At 38.9% G+C, this 26,345-nt stretch overlaps 1 protein-coding gene across 2 annotated transcripts in view; it reads left to right on the plus strand.

Moving 5' to 3' along the window:
* gpsm1b (G protein signaling modulator 1b) overlaps positions 1-25,278 on the plus strand; it is a 62,367-nt gene extending 37,089 nt beyond the window's left edge. For both annotated transcript variants that reach the window (XM_036580655.1, XM_036580656.1), the window contains exons 10-14: positions 7,950-8,020; positions 8,909-9,073; positions 17,479-17,638; positions 19,450-19,655; positions 21,668-25,278. In XM_036580655.1, the coding sequence (XP_036436548.1) occupies positions 7,950-8,020; positions 8,909-9,073; positions 17,479-17,638; positions 19,450-19,655; positions 21,668-21,871 (806 nt within the window). In that variant the 3' untranslated portion in view covers positions 21,872-25,278. The remainder of the gene's footprint in view (positions 1-7,949; positions 8,021-8,908; positions 9,074-17,478; positions 17,639-19,449; positions 19,656-21,667) is intronic.
* Positions 25,279-26,345: the final 1,067 nt, after the last annotated feature.

Here is a 26,345-nt window from a genome sequence, read left to right on the forward strand (position 1 = left end):
CTGAAACCAACTACATGCTTGAGGAAATGAAGGATTTAAATATTCTTAATCTTCTAGATGATGTATGTTCATATTTTCAGGTAAAGTGGCGCGATAAAGCTGCGGAATAGAGTTTAAGGTTTACATTACGTTTACATCACGTCTTCTTCTGTGAGTTTATTTGCTGGTTGCAAAGCAGAAATTTGATGACTGTCTGACTCATGTAGACCCAGAGTTTCCCCATTATCTGATTACTTAAGCGTACGTAAACGTGTTGATCAGATTACTGATAAAATCTAAATTCTCTGCAGTTATCAGATATTAAGTACATGTAAACCCACTCAGTGTCTGTATTTTTGTCTGCCATTTGTTTTCATCTCAGCTAACATTGCTAGCCTAGCCACATCATACCTCACCATGGAATACGTCGCTTTTGTGAAGAGTTAGTTAGCTGATAGCATACATGATATTCAGTAAATTATATTGAACGTTTATTTCTTTAAATCTAAATGAGTAGAGTGTGAAGTGAGCTTAAATGTTTTCTTGAACGATCAGTGATTTACTGCGGCACATTCTATGTGCTATAGCTGCGCTTCGTACTTCCTGTTGTGGAGCTTCTCTGGTTTGCGGAAAACTTTAGCCGACTGCAGTGCTTTTTCAGTGCTTCCTTCTTTGGACTTAACACATAAGAAATGCAGGCTCTGCACTGCCCTCTGGTGGAGAATAGAGTTCAGACAGTTCGAGGTTCTGAGCTGAAGAGAGAAGCTAGTTTGCATATCAGAAATCTTAATTTATATTGCAGTCGCAGTATGTAGCAGTAAAATCGCAACACAGACATCTTCATGCAGCCCTAGCACTGCTTAACGGACACTTTGTGTCCACTCCAGCCTCCCCACCCATTTTCACAACTCTCCCACTCTCGCCTCATAGCTAAACACACATACACAAACACCTTCACACCCCAGCTTGTGCTATATTGGAGAAAGAGTGGTCATCAGTGATGAATTGTGCTCCAGTTGGTAGAGATGTAGTGGGCAGCTCCACAGCCTGGCAGCGGCCACTCCGGCACAAACCGCCGTAGCAGCTCAGCTCTAAACGGAGCACATTCACCACTGCTGCAATTATCAGTACACCAGGGACGTCTCACTCATGTAGCGCTCGAGTGTTCCACAACAGCACGGGGTCGAGCCTGTTTAATAGAGGTAAAGTCAAATACGCTCATTATGGATAATAACCGTTAATAACTGTAGCTGTGGAATTTAACTGACAGTGGCACTTCGGCACGTTTTATTTTGCTTTGTGCTTTGACCAGTAATTGTTAATTAGTGTCTGATGTTGTAGACGAGTATATATATTATACAGGTATTGGTTAAAGGGGAATTTCACCATTTTTGATAGGGACCAAGAGTTTACGATGTCTATAATACAAATACAGCCATTTTATTTAGTCAGATGGTAAAATACAGGGTGTCCCAAAAAAATTGACATCATTTCAGATGTGAATATCTGAGTAACTACATGTCCTGGGCAAACGAAATTTAATAGGCTTCATGTTGAACAATACAAGATTTATTTTTCAAAATTCGAACAAGAAATTCAGAGGGATGTAGATTTTATAACTGATTTCACAAAGCTTCACAAATGGAATATCTTCCGATACCGGTGGTCGTCCAGATCCCTTTGCCCGGCACAGACAGCCTTCCTCTTTGAATTTTTGTGCTGTGTCCAAATCTGCTTTCCAGTTGGTGCATTTTTATTGAAAATGCCTCTGCACACTCTTGTTTGACTGTGTTCGAGCATATTCTAACACAGAAAATGCCTTTTCGTTTCTAGTGAATGCCATTCTTCAACCTGAACAAAACCATTAAAAATTAAACTTGGCTTGTTTTTACACATTTTGTTAAAATTTGAGATCATTTGAGGGAGAATTGGCTACGTTATTAGAACACGAAATGATGTCAATTTTTTTGAGACACCCTGTATTTAACAGATATTTTGGAATTGTTACCTTGTTGGAGTGATAGTTTAGTGGGGATGCACTGATCTTCAGTTTTTATGGCTGATTATGATTTTCACAGCCAAATTTGGAGGGTAGCAGATTATTTATTTATTTATATTTATTTATTACCCATTTTTTTAAATACCTAAAGCTCACAATATGTGGGATACATGATCACATAAATCACACTAGCACATTTACAGTGCTCTCTTTTAGCCAGGGAACACAATATAATTAACATTATTTAGTCTTTAATGGGGCAAACTGACATTTTACCAAAATAATAAATAAACAAACAAACAAACGAACAAACAAATAAATAGTAATAAATAAATAAGTTGCCTATTTAGATAACATGAATCAAATAAAGAGCTCCATTGAAAGTAAGAGGTGACTGGCTATTCAGCACAATGAGTCGTGTATAATTATGCTGTGATATTTTGATTCAGGTGTCGCAGCAGCATCCAAATACAGTGTGAGTGCTCTTACTTACCTCACCTTATTTACCCCATAATATACACACAGGTCAGCAACAGTCAAAATAACTGACTGCTGATTGGAACAAATTCTGATGATGCATCCCTGTTTATATGATCAGTGGTTCTGTTCTGTGCTGTTATTAAATATTAAAAGTATCATGTTAGAAACAAATCACATACATTGGGCCTCATTCACCAATATCCTCCTAAGTTTGTTCTTAAACATGTTCTTGAGGAAGGTCCTGAGAAAAAACCTACATCAGATTCATGACGTGTTCTTAAACCGCAGAACTGTTCTCACCTTTGTGCTCTTGAGTGAGTGTAGATTCTGTTCTTGTATAAGAACAAATCCCAAATAGAAAACATTGGTGAATGTCAGAATCTACGTGAAAACTGCGTAAGTGGGTTTTAAGAAGAAATTTCTTCTTAAGAACAGTTGGTGAATAAGGTACATTGCTTGCAGTTGTGAAAATCTCTGACCTGACAGCAATTTAATTATGAAAATATGATTTTTTAGAAAGCAATTCATCATTAAATCTCAAATTGCACCAGGAATTCTGTTCCTCTGGAATGAGTGCAGACTTTATTGAATATTATTATTGGGCCGTATGATATTGACATAAAGTGTGATGTTTGATATAGCTGTCAGATACCATGATAACAATACAAGGAGCAATAAATTATTAAAATAGGGCTCTGACTGGATGTGAGACTTGGATGTGTAAACAGAAATCTAAGTGGCAAAATAAAAAGAAATGAAATACAAACAGCTGCTTACATCAGAACTGAGAGCACATTTTTTTGTGCACAGAAAGGCTGAGAAACAGTCAGCATTACCTCAAAAGCTTTTTCTGTAAAAGCCACAAAAACAAATAAATATGTAAGTATTTTTATATATACACTTAAAAAAGATGCTTTTTTAGTTAAGAAAATGCTTCTATATAGAACGATGAACACTCAGTGAACACTTTGCATGATTAAAGGGATCTTTGCATCCCTAAAGAGCTCTTCAGATTAATGGAGAGTGTGTTTTATATAGTTCTGTATAGAACCTTTTTGAAAAGGGTTCTATATAGCACCAAAAAGGATTCTTCTATTGTTTACAGACTTGACATTATAACAATAGAAGAACCCTTTTTGGTACTCCATAGAACCATTTTCAAAAAGGTTTTATATACAACCACCTACAGCACATTCTCCATCATTCTGAAGAACCTGGTTCTTTGAGTGTTCATGGTTCTATATAGAACCTATCTTTACTTAACACTTAAAGAACCATCATTTTTAAGAGTGTAGACACGCAAGACTGAATGTTTTTGTTCATTTATTTAGTTATTATTGTTTAGTTATTAAATATGTTTGTTGTGACAGTAGAAATTCCTGCCTCACACACTTAAAACACAGTACTGGCTGTGAGCACAATCATAATGTTTGATATGTTTTTACAAGCATGTAATTTCAGGATGAAGGAGTGTTTGAGTGTTTTGTAATTGGCTGTTCAGCCTAATGGTTAAGTTACTCATCTCACCCATGACATCCCAGTGCAGAGATAGAATGATATCAGCTGCATTTATGAGATCATTTGATCTGTTCTGTCAACTAAACCCTAACGATGTGTTTATTGTGGCACCTTATATCAAGATAACTCATATAGGCCGGTATGATAAATATGATTCTATCGTACAGCCCTATTAGTTATAATCAGCTATAACATTCCCAAACCAAAGCAGCTGAATCACCACCTTCAGATGGATGCATTCATGCATTTTACACTCCCAGTGTTTTGTTACTGTTGATGATTCTATTTTCCAATGCAAGAAAGAAGCAGCGAGTTCATCCCTGCTTTCTAGGCCTCTTTTTAATCAGACCTCCAGTGAGAAAAGCAGATTCCTTTCCACTGCTAATATTCCTCCCTTCAGTCATAACTGACCGTCCCAGCATGCTTGGCTGAAGTGCTTGGGTTTGTTTGAGACCAGCCTAGCCTACGTTGCTCCTGCCCCAAGAAAAGGGCAGTTTTGTGCTGGAGGTGGTTCAGTTCAGGTCAGTCCAAGCTGGCCGTCCTGCTGGACGGGGAAACGGTGAGTCAGGGCGAGGAAGGAACAGCCCTGGAGACAGACAGAGAGAACATGTCTGAAAGGCTGTTTATTTGGAACAACGAGGGTGTGTGAGGAAGCAGGGCTCCTGCGTTTCTGGCATGTTCTCTCTCAGACTGTGAACGGAAGCTTTGGAAGGACAGAATTTAAAGCAATAGTTCAGTACTGGCGCTACAAGGCTGATGGAGCAAGTAATGGAGGCTTATACCCCACCAGTTGAAACTGTGCAAGCCGTGTTGTATCATTAAAGACCCCCTGTTAGACCCCCTCGTTAAGGAACTCCTCTTAGGTAATTATTATATAAACTGATATTTGTAACAAACATATTACCATATCACAAAACACAGGCTTTCTGTGTACATTTGGAAAAACGTGACTACACATTTAAAAAAGATGGTTCTTCAAGGGTTCTTTAGTAAAGAAAATGGTTCTATATAGAACCACAAACACTCAAAGAACCCTTTGCATGATTAAAGGCTTCTTTGCATTGTGAAAGGGTTCTTCAGATTGATGGAGAATGTGCTGTAAATGGTTCTATATAGAACCTTTTTTAAAAATTGTTCTATTTAGCACCAAAAGGGTTTTCTTTTGTAACAGTAGAAGAACCCTTATTGGCGTTTTGTCTAATCTGTCTTTTTGCTATCTCAGCTTTGCATTCTTAAAGAGTTTAGGTTTAGGGACTCTCCTGTGCTGCTTTCAGTAGTTTCTTCGGCATAACAATAATGCATAAAAATGAATAATTTATTAATAAACAGACATTTTTGTGTTTTAAATGTAGTGATCATAATTTCAAACACACATTATCAGTTTGAAGTGGCACAAATCCGATGTTTTGCCCTAATGTGATCTGATGTTTTCAGAGCTGTGTGGACACAAATCTAATCTTTTCAAATCCAACCTGAGGCACTTTCATATCTGTTTCTAGATCGGATACCTATCCGATTCGTGACCATGTGACCTTAAAGTGACTCTCAGATCGGAATTCATGCATTTTTTTTCACTGCGCGTGCGCCATCATTCAGCATTACCATGGCAACAGCGCCAAACAGAAGTTAAAGCCTGTAAACGGCTAATAATGAAGCTGAGAGCTGATCAGAGTTAATTATCTTCTCAGCGAAGCTCGTTCTGCTCGTTAGTTTGTGCTGATGATGCACGCGATTCATTCACGTGACGTTACTCAGTAGGATGTGCGCATGTGGGTCATTTCAGGATGCTGGTTCATTCACATTAATGACAGATTTGATTCACTTACCTAAACGAGTGTGAACGATCGTGTCGGAGAGATCGGATTTGAGCAAAAAATCGGATTTGAGCAACGTGGCTTGTAATGTGAACATGGCCTTAGACTTGCTTAAGTAGTTTCTGACACTGTATGACAGATCATTATCTGCAAATCTGGACTGAAGTACATCACATGCCTACTAGAAAACCCAGCATAGACCAGCAGGGCTGGTCACCAGCATATCACTGCCGTTGGAAGAAAACCTTGTATCTCCATTTTTGTCGTTTTTCAGTTTTTGACATAATTCGAAAATTCCCGTTGCTCTTTACATTATGTGTAATTTCATGAAGAATGGACCAAAAGAAACAGCTCAAAATTTTGGTTCCATTGACTTACATTAAAAGTAAAGTATGTTTTTTCCTTCCCCTGTAAAGTTACCATTTTGGAGATACAAGGTTTTCTTCCGACAACAGCAATTTGTTGTTTTGGATGCTGGTGTGCTGGTCAAATGCTAGCCTGTGCTGTTTCTTTGTGGCAGGGACAGAAGATCGCTGATGTGATCAAGTGTGTGACTGATGTATCAGTTGGCTGCTATTAGGGGTGGCGCGGCACAGCCAGGATTCAAACGTGTAATCTCCCAATGATGAAGCAGTACTGTTGTATCAATAACCAGAACTAAAATTAATGGAGGAATAAAATGTAAACATTTTTAAATCTGAAATATAAATATAAAATTATATTGGTCAATGTTATTGTTTTTCTGAATTGTATGTCTGAATTGCATATATATATATATAAATATATATATATATATATATATATATATATATATATATATGTGTGTGTGTGTGTGTATCACTCTTAAAGTGAATTGATTATAAAAGGTTCAGTCTTAACTTAAAGCCATGTCCCATCCTTCATTCAGTATCAGAACCCACATAATCAAGTCTATTAGAGATTACTGAACATCTCCATGTAGTTTGAGGTGAGTGCATGATGATTTAGGCTTACAGTAGCACCATGCTATTCACTGTTTGTATTAGCTTGCATTACTTGCCAGCTACATTAGCTAACTAAAGAAGCAAACTTCAGACACCAAACGTGTCTCGGCTGATCAACTACATTTAAGACAGGGGGGAAACTGTAATTTTTGGTCTTAACCTGACAGTATCTCATCTCTGAGCTGCAAACGTGGTCCAGAATTTCATTCTGAAAGTTCAAATTAATCTTTTTTTTCCTTTTTTTGGAGGTGACTGGGTGCAGAGTGGCTGTGCGAGTCGTGTCTGAATCCTTTAAAAGCTTTCATGGTTAGACAGTTTAGATTCTAATGCCTGACCGCTTTAGAAGACTGAGCTTTTTCTTGAGGTCAGCAAGTCATTCTTGAGCGCGGACGGGTGTAAAAGGCTTTTATAGTTTTTAAAAGCAGTTCATTTGAAACATTTGAGATAGACAGAATGTACTTTATATGATTTTACATTAGCAGACATGCATGGTCACATATTGACACATTTAGAGACATGTTGATGTTCATGCTGTTTGATTTAAGAGTATAAATGTAAAGTAGAAGCTTCGACACAGTATACATTCACATATACACTCATCTACTTTATTAGAAACACCTACCTTGTACTTCCACTTACTGTCCACTTTATTGGAAACACTCACCTTCTACTTCCACTCACTGGCCACTATATTGGAAACACCCAACCTTCTACTTCCACCCACTGGCCACTATATTGGAAACACTCATCTTCTACTTCCACTCACTTGCCACTTTGTTAGAAACACCTACTCTGTACTTCCACTCACTGGCCACTTTATTGGAAACCCCTACTTTACACCATTCCGCAATTTTGCTGGATTTGTTCTGTAAAAAAGCAAAAGAATCCAAAAAGAGAGGAATAAAGCCTAGTAAACTAAACTTACTATGCTGATAAGGTGCTGGATGGACTAAAAAGTTCCGGTGTAGTTATAAATGACTCAGTACTGGATTTATTTATGACCTGAGACTTTATTACTTGTGTTTTTACTTCTACTTGCGTTATTTCTTTAAGTTAGGCCTGTATTGTTTTTTGTCGCACTGTTTTTAGGGGTAGCGGTTTGGCCACTTGTTACACAGCCTGGATGAACAAACTGATTTAAAAAGAATGACAGAATGTTTTGTGTCCCACTTTCAGGAGCCAGGCCAAAGTTCACCAAAAGGAACAGCATGGACAGTGTTGACCTTTGGAAGTACAGTTCTGAAAAGGTAATGTTTTTAAAAAAGGCTATTTCGGGTAGACAGATATGTCTTACACTACAGCCAGGTGTACAAAGAAGACTGTAAATGATCAACTGTTGAATTTGGGAGTTCTTTTGGAAATGATTCAGTGGGTAAAGAAATCTCAAGCTTACATAGATAGATAGTTCACATAGATAACATTTACACAGTAGTGAAATATAGACAATACAACAATACTTGAAGCATTTTTCTGATTTTTATTTTCAAAAATTCACCAGAGAATTTTATTTTTGCAAAAACTTAAGAGCATCACCACCTTTAAATGACAAAGCTAAAACTAATAAGAGATTTGAATTCATTATTGTTTGTGATGTCACCAAGACCAAAACATTTACATATTCTCCTGTTCAGCATACAGCAGTTTAGCCCACCCACTCACATTGATGTTATAAGGAAAGTTTCAGCCCAGACAGCAGTGCAATACAGGGCAGCCAATCCGAGCAGAGCCTATTTACATATATCAGTCTTAAAGGCTTGAAAATGGACATTGAGACAGTTTCTCAGACTATTATTATGATTTAAGAGTATACTGTAAATGTAAAGTAGAAGCTTCAACACAGTATACATTCACCATCTACTTTATTAGACACACCTACCTTGTACTTCCACTCACTGGCCACTATATTGGAAACACCCAAATCATTTACATATATCAGTCTTAAAGGCTCGAAAATGGACATTGAGACAGTTTCTCGGACTAATATTGGGCCTAAGCCTTGACTATAATGGATTTTCAGCAGTGAATCACATAGTATATTCATTTAGTCCAAGACTAGACAGTTTTCCATGTATGTGAAACGAGATGTCCTATGTTCACCTGTGAACCCTAACTGAGCTCCTTTTATTCTAATGCAGAATGGAGATGGACAGGATATGGACGGCATGTCCAGAAGGTCTAAAAGTCAGATGTCTCAGTCCAGCCGGAGGAAGGGCTATTCAGACAGCCAGTCGTCAGACGACAGACAGTGGCTGGACTCGCCTGTGGACATGGATGACATCACTGTGCAAGTGCCACCTCCGGTAAGCACTATAAAGCTTTGCTCACAAAGCAGGCAAATCACTGATTTATTTCTTAAACTCAGAGCTCACTACATTCACTGAGTTCCATGTACTTAAGTAACATTTTGATGGATTTATACTTTTCTGAGTGTTTATTTTACTTCTGTTGTATTAATGAGGAACATCTTCTATTTCCTTATGTTTAAGTTACTTTAAAGTCATTTTCATTTGCTTCCTAGTTATTTTTGTCCCATCGCCTTGAAAAATGGGGAGGACTTTCAGGCACAGCTTAAGAACGTCTTACATCATGTTTGACAAACAGGCAGCTTTTTCTTGCCTTGGATAATCGTTCATCTAAAAATGTTAGTTTTTCCTTTGGTGTTCCGCAAGGTTCCGTATCAGGGCTGCTGCTTTTCTCACTGTAAGTGAGAAATTTCTTGGATGGTTTGCAGATTTCCATTTTATAGACAGATAGACCCCCTTCCCGTTATTTGTCTTTGTCCTTCTAGTCTAATCTAGGGTTCCAGATCCTTTCAAATATATCCGTTTTGCCCTTTTAAGTACACCTTAACCTTTGCAAATACAAAACATTTGCCATTTTTTTTTAGTTTTCTGCAACCACCATGTCAAGTTTAATAACCTGTGTTTTTTTTATGTATCAGCCACAGATAGCTCTAAGTGGGTCTGGTATATTTGATCAGTTTAAGCGAATGTGAATGCGATTTGATAGATTTTGCAGCAAGGAGCTTTTGACATTGCAACCTAACAGGATTTGCTGCTAAAATTTGATGTTTTCCCAGGAAAAACCAGCACAGATCTCAGCATGTGCTGAGTAAATGAAATCTATCCTTCACCATTATTCACAAAACACCATTACTTACTACCACATTACTTTCACACAGACACAAAGGCTGCTGATGACTGTAACAGGCTTAAAGGCAGGGCATTAAAACACTCTCTTTTTGCTGATGGGGGTAATATATGCTGAAGGGCTTTGTCTCTCTTAAGCCTTTAATTGAATCTTACAGCTTCTTCCAAGTATAAAAGTGTTCCACTGAAAGGCATTACCTGAGTGTGAGTACTAATCGTGCGGCCAGAGAGTGCGATCAATATCCAGGGAGGCTGGAGGATGTGATGCTGCTGGCTAATGGAGCTGAAAGGATCATGTAGGATTGAGAAGCGATATCCCCCTTTGGCCAAGCTTTGTTTGAAGTTTATTGTCATCTGCACTGCAAGGTACCACACACAATAAAAATCATTGTAGGGTGATAATAATATAGACGAAAATAGAATAAGGTAAAATAAAACAAACAGAAAAATATAGTATGATAAAACACATATAATGCAATAAACACTTTAAAAGCTCAATAAATATTAGACACTGCAAATACAGCCATATCGCTGCTGTATGTCCATTTTTATCAATTTTAAGTTTTTGACATAATTTGAAAATGCCTGTTGTTCTTTACATTGTGGGTAAATTTCATGATGAATGGGCCAAAGGAAATGGCCCAAAATTGCTTGGAAAAATGTCTGGTTCCATTGACTTACATTAAACGTAAAGTATGTTTTTTCCTTCTTCTGTAAAGTTACCATTTTGAAAATAAGACGTTTTGTTCTGACAGCAGCAACATGTATGTATAAATGTGCAGATGTATGCGTCTAATGAATGGACCTCTAATATACATTGGTGGTCAATAATTTGGCTAGAATGTAATGTGAAATCTGGATTCACTCTTCACTGGCATTAACCCCTAGAATTCAAACGCCTGCTTTAATGAATTACTTCTCAATTGTAACTTTTGCACAGGCCACATTTATGTTTTATTTTTCCCCCAACTTAATAAATAATAAATAATAAATATGTGTTCACTTATTTTCACTTAGAAAATCAGCACAACATGGAATTTGACCAGGGGTGCACAAACTTTTGCATATGACTGTAAATGACATACAGTCTGTGGTTATAACGTGCAGCCACTGCTGCTCTCGCTGGATATCGATCATGAAAATTGGAAGCTGTGTTGTGTGATTTTCACATTTCTGCATTCAAAACAATGTTATGAATTTAGTAAAATACTAAATACATTCTGATGAAGCATATTTTGTCCAATCCTATGAATGTAACAAAATGCATTGCTTTTTAAATGGGAAAAAAACATTAGGATCAAATTTGTGCAAATAAGACAAATGTAATTAGTCACAATTAACTGCACACAAGTAATACAATAAACTGCAGAGAAAGAAGAGTGAACCAACAGAAATGCTCTTCACATTAACCCTTGTGTGATGTTGATGTGTGTGTTACTCAGTGGTCTGGTGGACCCACCGCATTATTGGTTTTTAAATCAATACAGCCATAACAATTTATGTGAAAATACCAGATGTTTAAAATATCACAAGTGTCCAGCGTAGGGTTCTCCTTTAGCAGCTGTAGCCAGTCAGCAGCCTGTCCATGTTGTCCACCCTCACACACACAAACACACACATATACAAACACATGCACACACAGACACACACACACTAACAGGCCATGTAGGAAGAAAACAGAGTGAAGGACACAGCACCTCCACACTTTATTTCCCGCAGGTTCACCCAACACCACATGTGTAATATGAAGGTGTGGGGGGTGAACAGTTTGAAGACACTGAAAATGTGTTATTTTATATGTTCTTCACAGAAAATGAACAAAGGACAAGGAATCTGAGGTTGAAATAATAATAAACCGCATAATTCTTTCTTTTGGTAAACATTAAAAATGGGTCCCAGAGACCCCAACACCACACAAGGGTTCATGAGGTCCATTCAGTGTTACATTTCTCCTCCTCGTTTTGGAGATATTACGTTTTGTCACGCCACTGATGGATTACATTTGCTAAGTGTAGCAAGGTGACTTCTGAGAGTCGCGGCAACCTCCTCATGCTCTCCTTGTTGCTGTACGCTGTGTGCCGGACACTAATAATAATGATGAGAATGTAAAAATATCAGTTCTCATTTTCTTCATGGTTCTTCACCTGAATCTCCCTGAAGGTTCCACTGGCCTCGTTCTGGTGATGAAGGTGTGAGCTGATGATATAGTCTATAGAGGAGGTTATTTTTAGAGCGTCTGAGAGAACAGAGCAGCAGAAGGCCCTTTAATTTGTGACCTTTGACCTGACACACGCACACACACACACACGCACACACACACACACACACACACACACACACACACACACACACACACACACACACTCTGTGACTGCTCCTCGGGGTGAAACACAGTGTGTGTGTATGCGCAGACCGAACGACCGTAAGATTGGGGTCGAGGTTTCTATAGCAACTGTGATGTAATGCAGACAAGCACCGCCCATTCCCTCTCTCTCTCTGTCTCTCTTTCTATCTCTCTATCTCACTCACCCAGCATGTAATTGAATAATTAAGCCCAATGCATTGGCAGTTTGAGAGCAAAGCACAGTGAGTGCAGTAAGAGAGAGAGAGAGAGACAGAGAGAGACACAGAGAGAGAGAGAGAGAGAGAGAGAGAGAGAGAGAGACATAGGGACATAGGCAAAGTGAGAAGAGAAAAGGAGAAAGAGAGCAGAGAGAGAGAGAGAGAGACAAAGAGAAAGGAGAGGGAGAGAAAGAGAGCAAGAGAGAAAGCTATAGAGAGATATGGAGAGATGAGAGAAAGAGGGAGAGAGAGAAAGATAAGAAACAAAGAGACGGTGGAAGAAAGAAGTGAGAAAGAGAAAGTGGAGAGAGAGCAAAAGAGAAAGGGAGAGAGAGGAGAGAGAAAGAGACAGAGAAAGAGAGAGACAAATATAGACAGAGAGAAAGAGAGAGAGAATGCAGGAGAGAGAGTCCTAGACTATATATAGCAAAGGGCAAATACACTTTTCAATGAGAAGAAGAATCCCATTAACACAACACTGGCGCAGACAGATTATTTGGCCGCTGTGGTGAGTAATGAACATTTAAAGGGAAAAGTTTGTGTCTTAAGTGGTTTGCAGTTGCTTCTGGGCAAACTTTGCAGCTTTCGTCATTTTATTTATCCTGAATTATACGCGATGCATGCAGCGTTGCTTTATGCAGGGGAGGTGAATGGTGACGGATGGTGATTAGTGATGGAACCCTGAACCCTTCCCCCCCTCTCTCTCTCTCTCTCTCTCTCTCTCTCTATATCTCTCTCTCTCTCTCTCTCTCACTCACTCCCTCTCTCTCTGTCACAATGTGACCTTGATCAGAGACCCCCCTCTCTGTAATGAGTTGTTTTCCCACAGTGGCACAAAGATGGCCTGCAGGAGAGAGAGATAGACAGACAGGGATATATAGAGAGAGAGAGAACAGAAGAGTGAAGGGCAGAAGGAGAGGTGGTTTGGTCAGTAGCTTCACTGGTCGTCGGCGATCACCTGAATACGAGCAGACTAAGTATTGCTTATTGTTATTATTACTATTGTTATTATTATTTATTCATGCTGCTGTTTAAATTAACCTCTACTACTAATTAATAAGACTTTAATTACCACTAGAATTTGGTAACTGTTATTAGTTATTTTGTAACTACTGCAAAATTAATATGCTATCGTTGTCGCTGTTGTTGTTTTCCATTATTTTACATAATTTTAAAATGTGAGCTGCCAAAATTACCTGAAATAAGACCTCATTATATTAACATATATTAACAGATATGGAATATGTAACGTTTGTCTACATGGTTTTATCACAGCGATGATATGAGAGCGAGGAATTGAAGTGTGGACCCTCAAATGGACGCTTAGAGTTTAAGTGTTTAACCAAAGCTGCTGTTTCTTGGAGTTTGCTTTGTTATGAAGTGATTTGACTGTGTATGTCTGATTGCACTGAATCAGTGGGATAAACTTTCTCTCACAGTTAAAAATGATGGATCTTCAAGGGTTCTTTGCACGATTAAATGGTTCTTTGAATGGTAAAAGCGTTCTTTAGATTGATGGAGAATGTGCTGTAGATGGTTCTATATAGAACCTTTTTGAAAAGTGTTCTATATATCGCACAGAAAAGGGTTTCACAATTGTTACAAGCCCAAGAACCCTTTTTTTGTACTATGTAGAACCCTTTTTGCTAAGGGTGTAGTTGTCAGTAGCCTCGTGCAGAAGTGTTCTCGAGAGCTCCAGAAGCAAGAGGTCACTGGATTTAACAACATCACTCATCAGAAGTTGACCATCCTTACGTTTTGAGGTGCTTTGAGGTGGCGATTCAGCTTCAGAACAAAATCAAATCATAGTGACGTTTGAGTTTTCATGATGAATTGAATCATTTGCTAAAGCATCATAACAAAACTGAATCATCAAGCTTAAAGAGGAGTCGATCACAATCGATCGTAATAGTCTTCAATGAAATATGTGCTTTGTATCTATATTTGTCTGTATTCCACTCCCATGTAAATATTTACTGCTGTCATGTTTGTTTATTCAGTGCATTTCCTGAAATAATTCTGAATCTTAGCAAAATAATCGAATCAAATCGATTCACCTACTTTATACACCATTTTACAATATAGGTTTTTGTAGGCTTAAAATAACACACTGTAGCCCCTCTTTTGCTGCATGAGCCCCAACCCCCCAAACCTCTTTCTTTACCTTTTATTTTGTTTTAGAATTTATTATAATCAGTTACATTTGAATCAGTTGTAGTAGTAGGTGTGTATTGTAAAAGCTGTTATTGTGTATTCCTGTACTGGGTACCATATGCATATTTAGTGAATTTCTATAATTAATACTGAATCAAGCTCAAATCAAATCATTTTAAATTGAATCTTGTTGAAATTTGCTCTGAATCGTTTCCAGAAGCATCCTAACAACACTGAATTATAATCAATCATAATTATCTTACTTATTTTAATAAGTATGCACTTTGTTTCTATATTCGTCTAAATTCCACTTCTGTGTAAATAGTTGTTGCTGCCACATTTGTGTGTTCGGCGCATTTAAAAAAAAAAAAAATAATCGTACAAAAAGAGTCAAATTGAGCTGAATCGATTCACCTACTTTATCCCACTGCACTCAGGGCCATTTTAGCAGAAACACCCACCATGTACTTTGTAGGTGTTCAGTAATAGACTGTAGTTTGTCTGTTGCTGCACTGTTCCTTAGTCCATCTCTTCCTCTCTATGACGGAATTTATTATAGTCAAATATGATAATATTACGTTAAATATGTTGTTTTTTTTGGCAGAAATGAAATTATAGATCCTATAGATATTGTTTATTCCTGCACTGGGTCACATATGTGCACAATCAGTGTATTTGTATAATTAGTACTGAATCATGTTCAGATATCAAAGTGATGAATCCCGTTGAGATTTGAGATTTTATGATGCAGTGAATCGTTTCCTAAGGAATCGTAATTGAATCAGGATTTATGCCCCTGTGCTTATCAATGCACAGATAACGTTGAGCTCCATCAGCCTCACTGTAGGGCAGATTGTCCACAGGCTAATTCTGCAGCAACAACCTGTATTGATTTTTTGGTCACTTGGATGAGGCTTTGATGTCCTCTATTTCCTATCAGCCCACCCTCCGGCTCTCTGATTGAAAAGGTTGTGCCGCTCACACGGGTGAAGTGTGAGCGCCGGCAATCAATGTTGCATCACACCGCCACCCCACAGAGAGAGGCGCCGCTTTCAGCTGTGCTTTTGAAGAAAGATTTGCTCTACATAACGTAATTAAGCTATTTTTTCTGCAGATTTTAGTGCACAGTTTCTTTTTATTTGCAGAGTTTAACATATTGGAAAAATAAAATATATAATATGAAATGTGACAAGACTTTTGCATAGGCCACATTTAATGTTTCATTTTTTTCCCAGTAAGTTAAATTCAGTAAATAAACAGTAATTGTGCATTAAAATGTGCAGAAGAAAATGAACCTCCCACACTTTTGCATACAGCTGTATCATGTATTATATAATTACATGTAAATAAATTATGCAGTTTAAACTGAACTTAATGGAAAACAGCAGTAACAGCTCGAGTCCTAAGGGTTCGTATTCTTATTGATCGAATAATTAATCATTATGGATTACGGATAAATACAGCTCTGCTATGCTGGTGTGCTGTGTGGTGGCTGAGCTGCTTGTGCAGACTGATGAAAACAGAAGAGACGGCAGCCTCAGCTTGTGTGTCGGTGTATTTTTGCATGTAAATGAACAGCTGACCACTCAAAGGTCACAGTGATAAACTCAGGGTTAAGATGCTGAATGCAAGGACTTTAAAGTGATAGTTTGGCCAAAAATCAAATTCCCCCAGTCCGCCCCCATCTTACTCCAAATGTAGTCAATCAACCAAAACATGCTTGGTTTGTTTCTTTATCATTGCATTGGAGTCTCAAGGCTAATGTAGCTAACACGTCATAGAAAAATACTCCAGTCACTGGTGCACCAGCCTCTATTACTTGTTAACTGTCAACTGAGGCCTAAACCACATTGATAAGCCTGTGTGCCCTTAAGGAAGACCTGGATGTGCTTTAAGTGGGTTGAGTGAAGCTTCAGAAGATGTATTTACAGGAAAGATTTCGGTGACTATTGACTTCTAGTGTTTATTAGCAACAGCAGTCTTTTGGCTCCAGCGCTTGACTAAAGAGTAAACTTTTGAAGCCTTGCATGTCTTGGCTGATCACTGCATTTGGGGTGAGGGGGTACAGTTTGATGGACACAGAGACCTCAGTAGACTTTTGAAGCAGCTATTTTTACACCTGCAATTAATACTTCTAGGTCGGGATCACAGTGTCACACTACAAATGGAAAGCCATAATTAGCTTTAGTTATGAATTTAACCCTTTAAAGCAACAACTGACCATACATAGCTTGGCACTAATAGCGAACACAACCTGATCTACAAACTGCCAGTATAATGTAGAAAATATCAAAATATCAATCATAAAATGTGAATATCAATCATAAAATATTTTTAAATATACATTTATATGATTTGGAGGTCAGTCGATTTGACGAAATGGGTGAAATGAGGTAACGTTATGCATTTAATGAAGTACTAAAACAGCTGAAAGCTGAAATGTTGGAATCGATGATAAAATTTTTATTATTTGGTCAAAATTAAAATCTCAGGTTCACATATTTGTCTACATCATTTGAACACAGCAGCTGTTCTTTACACTGTGTGAACATTTTGTGACCAATGGATGAATAGAATAAATACCAGTAACGTCTACTGTCAATGTCTATGTATATCTATATCTGTCTATCCATCTATATATATATATATATATATATATATTTAGTTACTTAAGTCACATTTGTGTGGAGATTTAAGATTACATTACGTATCGTATTCCAAAGAGCCTAAATGTGTTTGTGTGTAAGGGTTCTAGGATTTGGACCCGCACTCTTATTTGTCTGTTTGCAGCCAGTGCAGCCATTGATCCCTTTGTTTTTTCCCTCCTGTGCTGTGTGCAGAAGCTGGGTCGCGACCCCTCAGATGAAGACTGCTTCTTTGATCTGCTCAGCAAGTTCCAGAGCAGCCGCATGGATGACCAGCGCTGCCACCTCGACGAGGGAGCAAACGGACAGGATGCAAGCGGTTCCTCCAGAGACTCCGCCCTCAACGACATGCTCGGTCAGTCAGACCTTCAGCTCTTCCCTGTTTGAGCCACAAAGTAACTGCTTTCAGATTGTTTTACTAGCTCAGTACACCTGATCCAGCTCATGGCTTTATTATCGACGAGCTGGATCAGACAAAGGTTCCCAAACACGGTGACAGTAGCCCATCAGTTTATCATGTACCGCTCTACCCTGTTGATCATTAAGACTGATCATTAAGTCATTTTAATGGATTTTGCCATGATGAACGTTCAGTTTTGGTAAGCTTTGACATGCAAATTTGCATCCTCTATCAGTGGTGCTACTGCACTGACCTCTGAAGAGGTGGGGCTTTATAGCACGGAAACTGAAGAAAAGCTAATTTAACCAGTGTCACTATCCTTTTACCATTTATTCCACTCTGGCTATATAGAAACACATCAATGGTAGTATCAATGGTTGTATGTTTAAAGCTAAACCTATGTTAAACAGAAACTGTATGATATGCAGTCAGTTGGGAGACTGTATTACTATCTTGTGGTACTATCTTGGTGTGCAGCACTGTGCTGTGGCAAGTAAATAATTATCTGATGTAGTTATGTTCACATTGTGATTTTACTGGTTGTTTAGACAAGTTAGCCAGCTTGCTAACTGGACCAATGTAGAGGTTTGCCCAACTCAAACTTCTTAAGTTCTGTAGAATTAGTTTTCGGTAACTCTTTATTTGGATAGTCCACTTTAGATGCTTTGTAGATGTTTAATTCACATAAATTACATTCAACTAAATATCTACTAAATTGACCATAATTGTCTTTAACTCTAAACCTGCTCTAATCCTAACCCTAACATTAACCTCAACCCAAAACCTCAACCCAACCCTCACCCTGGTCCTAGCCCTAACCCTGGTCCAAATCCTAACCCTAACCCCACCTCTGTTTAGAATCAGCTGAGTTTCAGCAGATAGTTTAACAATTTGAGCATCTGTAGATAAGCTATAGGGGACTATAGTGGACTATCCAAATAAAGTGAGACCCAATTTTCTGACTAGCTGTGACTCTTTCTGTTTCACACTCCCTAATCTTGGGCTCTCAGTTATGGGTGTCTGTGGCATCACTGGGATTCAAACTCCTGATTTTGTACTGCTGGAGTAAACACGTGGATTGCACCCGCTCGGGAGCCCCTGATGTGGCTCAGATTTCTGGGTCCATAAATGTTTAATACATTCAACCCAATATCAAGAGGCTCTGAGTTTGAACCGCAGCAATAGGACAAGGATGCCAAGAGCAGTCCTGTGGTCATTACTGACCAGTGATGAGTGGGGTAGCGGAGGCTGATAAATTGTGCAGCAACAAATTTACTACGGTCTGTAATTGTACACCTACATAGTGGAGCTCTAAGTTACCTATAAAGTGGCCAGTCATAGAAGAAGGTAGGTGTTTCTAATAAAGTGGACAGTAAGTAATAGAAGAAGATTGGTGTTTCTAATAAAGTGGACAGTGAGTCATAGAAGAAGGTAGGTGTTTCTAATAAAGTGGCCAGTGAGTGATAGCAGAAGGTAGGTGTTTTTAATAAAGTGGACAGTGAGTGGAAGTACAAGGTAGGTGTTTCTAATAAAATGGCCAGTGAGTGATAGCAGAAGGTTGGTGTTTTTAATAAAGTGGACAGTGAGTGGAAGTGCAAGGTAAGTGTTTCTAATAAAGTGGCTAGTGAGTCAGAGAAGAAAGTAGGTGTTTCTTATAAAGTGGCCAGTGAGTGGAAGAAGAAAGTAAGTGTTTCTCATGAAGTGGCCTGTGAGTCTATATAAAGCTGTATAGTTGACTCATCCTCCTCTCTGTGTTGTTTACACAGAAGCCAGCCTCCTCACCTCTCCTCAGACGGAGGAACTCTTTGACCTGATTGCGAGCTCTCAGAGCCGGCGGCTGGATGACCAGCGGGTGAGTGTCAGCAACCTACCAGGTCTGAGGATCACCCACAATAACCTGGGCCACCTCTGCGCCGACCCCGACCCACAAGAGCCCAGCGACGACTTCTTCAACATGCTCATCAAGTGCCAGGTGAGGGCGCCAGTGAGCAGTTCATAGTGTATAGGCTACATTCACATTACAGGCTTAAAGTGGTACAAATCTGAGACAAATCTTTGGCCTAAATGTGATACATCTAATTTAACCCACGTTTATATGTGCTTCTAGTTTAGATTTATGTGTGTGACCATGTGACCACTGTAAAAATTGCACACTGTGCAAATGCACATCACTGTCATCATCGTCCAGTGTGAGCGTACGCTTGTAACACACTGTTATTTAAGTTAAAATGCTGTGTGACTCAACTAAAAACTGTAGTAGCAACAACCATAAAGGCCGAAACTTGTTCAAAAAGAGCAGATACTATTTGGGTGGTGGGTCATTCTCAGCACTGCACTAACACTGATGTGGTGGTGTGTGTTGCGCTGGTCTGAGTGGATCAGACACAGCAGTGCTGCTGGAGTTTTTTAACACTGTGTCCACTCACTGTCCACTCTATTAGACACTCCTACCTTGTCAGTCCACCTTGTAGATGTTAACTCATCTGCTGCTGCACAGTTTGTGTTGGTCATCCTCTAGTCCTTCATCAGTGGTCACAGGACGCTGAACACAGGACACTGTTGGCTGAATATTCTTGGTTGGTGGACTATTCCACACACCACCACCACGTCAGTGTTACTGCAGTGCTGAGAATGATCCACCACCCAAGTAGGACCTGCTCTGTGAGGGTCCATGGGGGTTCTGACCACTGAAGAACAGGGTAAAAGGGGGCTAACAAAGTATGCAGAGAAACAGATGGACTACAGTCTGTAATTGTAGAACTACAAAGGGCACCTATATAGTAAGTGGAGCTGATAAAATGGACAATGAGCGTAGAAACAAGGAGGTGGTCATAATGTTATGCCTGATCGGTGTAAGTAGACAATAAAAACTAAGGTCTGGTGTTGGAGTTATAGAAAGCCAGGGCCAAACCTGTTCTGTGGCATCTGGAGCTGTTGAGATAACAGTAACTTAGTTAGCATGCTAAAAGTGCCACAAACCACAGTACAGCCTCGGTTTCAGCTAACTGATGTTCAAGTTACACACATTTATATTCAAGATAAATACTTGAATCTGAGAGCGAGTGACTGGTGTTGGAGTGAAAGCTGAAACTGAACGTGCGGTATATCCCTGCTGAGAAAGGCCAGTACGATTAAAACCTGATTATTTTGCTTTCTACTGGAAACTGGCTTAATGGTTACCATAAGAGACCACTAGTTTCCTAGTTTACTAGATCCCATTAGGAAACTTTTAATGGTTTCTGTGCTTCTGTTTAGCAGGGTTAGCCATTGCAGAGCCACTGTCCTGTGTAGTTTTTCTTTGGTATTTTTGCAGCCCTGATTTAGGAGCACATCAGACAGAACAAGAAACCCTGACCAGTGTGGAGTCTAATCATACATCCCCATCCTGATCTTAATTCTCTTGTAATTTTCACAGTGTTATTCGAATGAATAAAAAAGCATAGGTGGACATGTGCCTGATCTTTTGTGAAACATGCTAACTTAATAACTGTCCGAAGGTCCTTGGGAGGTGAAATCAGGATGGGGGGATGTGAGATTGAGCTTCACACCGGCACAATACAGCTGTGGGAACTGTTTGTGGAGGTTCGCAGCATCTGTTAAGCGATTAGAGGGTGCTTAATTTGCAGTTGGACACATTTCCAGAGGCAAAATGTGTTAATTTGGTTGTTTACTAGATAAAAGCATTATGGGAATTTGACATTTTATTACTGTTATACCACCCAGCTCTTATAACACCCACATAAGTAAGTCTATTAGAAAATACTTAACAACTGAACACCGAGTTAGACAACTGAGATAGGCATGAAGTTAGCCTCATGCTAATTGGTAGGTTATAAACATTCCATGTTAGCTACATTAGCCTTGTAGCTCCAGTGCAAAACCGAAGAGGCAAATTTCAGACACCAAACAAGTCGTCTAAGCTGTGAGAACAACAAGAAATTCCCTTTAATAACTCCACCATGCTGAAACCCTGTCTCGTTGCAGTCCTCCAGAATAGACGACCAGCGCTGCTCTCCTCCCGAGGGGGGCCCGCGAGCCCCCACCGTCCCAGACGAAGACTTCTTCAGCCTGATCCAGAGGGTCCAGGCCAAAAGGATGGACGAACAGCGCGTCCAGCTGCCCTCAGACAACCAGGGCCAGAGTGACCAGCAGGATGAAGATGACCCTGCTGCTGGAGACTCCAGCTAAGCAGGTCCAGCTGAGGAGGGACGAAGAAAGCGAGAGAACTGAGCCTAAAACTGCAAAAGCCAGGACTGAATGATGGAGGGATGGATTTCAATCACGACTATGTTCTCTCGAGCCGACGAGAGGAGCTCTGAAGTACGCTTCGGCGAGACGGCGACGTGCATTTGCCAACTTTAAGTGTGCACCTGGTGATCAAATAGCATTGAGTGTTAGCGTTAGCATTGAGCCTCACTGGGTGCACCATTCTAAATGCACCTTATGTGACTTATCAGCCACAAACGACCAGCAACGATTGCTCAAATGCTAAGTGATTTTCATTGAACTGCCCATGCGCCATTAGCCTACTTCTGGGCTAGTATTGAAGTGGGGACTAGCTAGCGGCTAGCGGCTAACTACTGAGATCTATCCCACGTTTCTGAAACATCGCTATTGCTAAAGTCTCCAAATCTCTGGTTTGGAAGTGCCACAGGACTTTTATCATGTTCCTCTTGCATATACTGCCTTAATTCAATTCACGGACTCCGATTGTATTCTCTAGTGCTGGATACTCTCTTTGCGAGTGCGTTTCAAAGAAGCTTCATTTCGTTTCGGACGACAGTGTTACTATTCCAGAGGCCGTGGCATGTTCAGTCTCAGTGTTAGGTAGCTGCTATCTTCACCCCTTTTTTGAAACCAGAATACATTTCGAACTCAGCATTGTTGTTTATTGTACTGTTCATTATCCACCCAACGCCATCATTGTAAAAACCTCATTAGGAATAGGGCTGTTTTTTCTGCTTTCATTTTCTTTTTTATGTTAAGGATCATGTAAAGTGTGTATTTATTGCAATGGTTAAAAAAAGACTGACATTAGCAAAGACTGTGAATAATCGACAGTTTAAAATATAGAATAATTATGGCAGACAGGGCCACATAAAACGATGCAACAACCATGCTCGAGAAATCTTATATAAATAAGCTCCTGCAAGAGCGACCCAGTCTAACTGCATCAGTGTTGTTTCATAAGTGATGCTTTTACAAAGTGGTCCACTGATGCAGTTGAGTAATATCGACAGGCCGCTTAACATGCTAGTTGTGATCGGTTGCTAGCTTGTTTTCTGCTGTTGGTCTGATTTCAGTTCAGCTGTTGAAGGGGAATTTCACCTCTTTTTTTAAATTTCTTCTGAATTGTCAACCTGAACAGTCATTCAGGGTGGTTTGGTGTGAAGTGGTTCATTTTAGAAGCTCTGATTTCTTTACAGTAGTGGTGATAGGAACCAGGGGTCGCCATGACTACAATACAAATGTAGACATTTTTTAATCTAATTTTTATATCTAATGCTGATGATGGTAAACTAGATCCGAAAAAAAAAGTTTGGGACTATTTGGGGACTGTTTTGCCTCACAACGGCCTGCATGTACCACTCCGCCATGAATATGATTTAAAAAGTACTTTTAGGCCAAAATCTAGTCAGACATCAGGCAGCGTATTCATAACCATTTCATGCGAGGAAGCTTTTAGAGGTGGACGTCTGGTTCCTATCACCACCACTGTGAACAATTCCCACTCTTAAGTTTCTCCAGACCGGAGCATTTCACACCAAACCACTCTGAATGACTCTGTTTACATCTTAACCGTTTAATTATAAACATTTAATTTAATTGTTGTTGAAAATTTGGTGGATGTCCCCTTTAAGCCCAGTTCCCACTTATCTGACAGAGGCAAAACAAAGAGTTTTAGTATATTGTAGACTGTGGTTCTCAAAACAATCACTAAAACCCGGCATCCACTCTGAAACAGCAGTTAAAGAGTAAATTTTTTGAAATACAAGATGATAAAATGCACCATTGTTCAGTAAATAATTTAATTTATGATTAAAATTTATCACAATAAATACTTTTTCCACCAAAAAATGTGGGCTAGGGATGCAAACAACCACATTAAGGCCCACTACAAAGCAAATTTTTACTTTGGAGCATTAAAGGCCCAAGGAAAATCATATTTTTCTCAATTTAATCAAATTGGAGTTTGAAGCCAATTCAAAATTCAGCTTTTATGATGTCACAAAAACGAACATGTTAATGTATATCCACCTATTCAGCCCACAGCAGTTTAGCCCCCCCCATTCACACTGAAGTTATTAAGAAGTGTTTCAGCAAGTACTGTTTTTTTGAATGAAGTGCAATACATGGCAGCCAATCAGAACAGAGGTGATTTACATGTGTCAGTCTTAAAGGCCCAGTCTGTTTAATTATAACTAAACAGATGGCGTCTCTTCAGTGATAAACTCTGTAAAAATGATTTTTATAAAATAATACAAAGAGCGTCCAAGATTTTTGGCTTTCAGCAGTAAATTGTAAGCATATAGCAATATGTGTATGATCATAAAACACGTTCTGTAAATCTGAGGGGAGCTTTTACAATAAATAAATAAATAAAATAAAAAATTACATTTATTTCATGCAGTTACTGAATAATCTCCCTTATGATTTAGTCATGTAAATTCAAATGGACAAACCAAAATATACCCTGGAGAATAATTAAACTGCCAGCATCTGATCCTGATCCAAGTCTTAAAACATTCTAAAACAGTTTTGTCTGGTGGGATGAGAGCGAACTGGGCTTTAAGCGCATTGAAACTCCGCTGACTGTTACACCTGGAACAGCCCAACAGTGAGTGAGTGCACTGCCACCTTGCGGTTATGAGTGTCCGAGTCAGCTGCCGGTTTTATTGGCCTCCTTTCTGGAGCAGTGCTGAAATACTTGCTCTGAGATGTACGAGATTCAAGCACTTTTTAATGATGTAAATGCAAGAAAATTGCTGTGTAGATGTAGTCATTCAGTTTTTTAGGCTTACTTTAACTGTTTAATTTGTTTTTCCCCGTAAACTGATGTTAGTGCCTAGTGTGAATATGGACAGTCATCTTTTAGTCGCTGCATTTTAGGCCCCAGTTGCATTCAGTGGACCTACAGAGACAGAATTATTATGCATAATATTATATATTATACTAAGGACACCTTAAAGGCATCCATAACTGTACACCTTACAGACATATAACAGTTGAGTAAGTTTACACATTACTGAAGCCCGATTAGTTTAGCTTAAAAAAAATAAATTTTAAATTTTATTGACTACATTTTACGTAAGCCTGTTATGATTTAAGAAGTATAACTGGTAACTCTTTAGCGCAGGGCAAACATAAGTACAAAACAAGAAAGCTTTTTGCTCTTTCTCTGGCTGAAGTATAAGCTGTAATTTTTCCATTCCTAATGAATCATTTCAACACTTAATATAATTAATATATGATACTCTAACAGGAGATCCGGTACGCTTTTGAAAGGTCACTGCCATAATGTCCATTTTTGTATTTATTTTCTGTTTGTGGACATGCACGTCCACTTGTTTTAATAAAACATTGATGAAACATTATTGCCTTGTGCTGTGCTATATTGGAAATTATAAAATGGATAGTTCCGTCCTGAAATCTGATTGGCTGAGCCGCGTTCAAAGCCGTTGTAAAATCCATGGCTATGACTGCCTCACAGCAACTGAACTCTGTATTACTGCGCCACGGCATGACTACAACACAAACATAGGCATTTTTTGTATAATTTTCATATCTTATGTTGATGATATTAAGCTAGACAAGAAAAAAAAAAGGTTGGGACTATTTGGGGACTGTTTTGCCTCACAACGGCCTGCATGTACCACTCCGCCATGAATATGATTTAAAAAGTACTTTTAGGCCAAAATCTTCTCAGACATCAGGCAGTGAATTCATAACCGTTTCATGTAGTGACTTTCTGTGAGGGAGCTTTTAGAGGTGGACATCTGGTTCCTATCACCACCACTGTGAACAATTCCGACTCAGTAAGTTTCTCCATAACAGAGCATTTCACACCAAACCACTCTGAACGACTCTGTTTACATCTTAACTCTTTAATTATAACCATTTAATTTAATTATTAACTTTTGAAAATTTGGTGGAAGTCCCCCGTTAAACATTGATTGCTCTGTGCTGTAGACCACTGTAGTTGTGTCGTCATTTTGTAGTCGGCGCCAGAGCCATGTAGAGAGAGAGAGTAGCATCAATGGAAGTTCAAAATGCTTGATGGTCACGTGATTCACCTAGACTTCAGATAGTTCCAAGAAGTTCTTTGCGGGCATTTTAAACCCATAAAAACAGAGTGACAGAACTGCGTCTTTTGGTACTTAGCAGTCAATAAATGCACTGATTTACAATATTGCTATAGAAAACCTGCGTGTGTATGTAGTTACAACAATCTGATATATTTAAAAGTAAACATCGCCACTATTTAAGGATTAAACAGCTATCGTTACTCACCTTGTTGACATGTTGGGTTAATGTCAACATGGTTTCAAAGTGTGTTGTCGTTGTTTATTGCTTTGAGGTTTCAGTATTATAGATATTATGTTCCTAAACTTGTATGGTAGTTAAGATCAGTCATATCCTAATGTTTACTGATATACTGAGA

Source organism: Colossoma macropomum, unplaced genomic scaffold, assembly GCF_904425465.1.
Source record: "Colossoma macropomum unplaced genomic scaffold, Colossoma_macropomum, whole genome shotgun sequence".
NCBI classification, from domain to species: domain Eukaryota; kingdom Metazoa; phylum Chordata; class Actinopteri; order Characiformes; family Serrasalmidae; genus Colossoma; species Colossoma macropomum.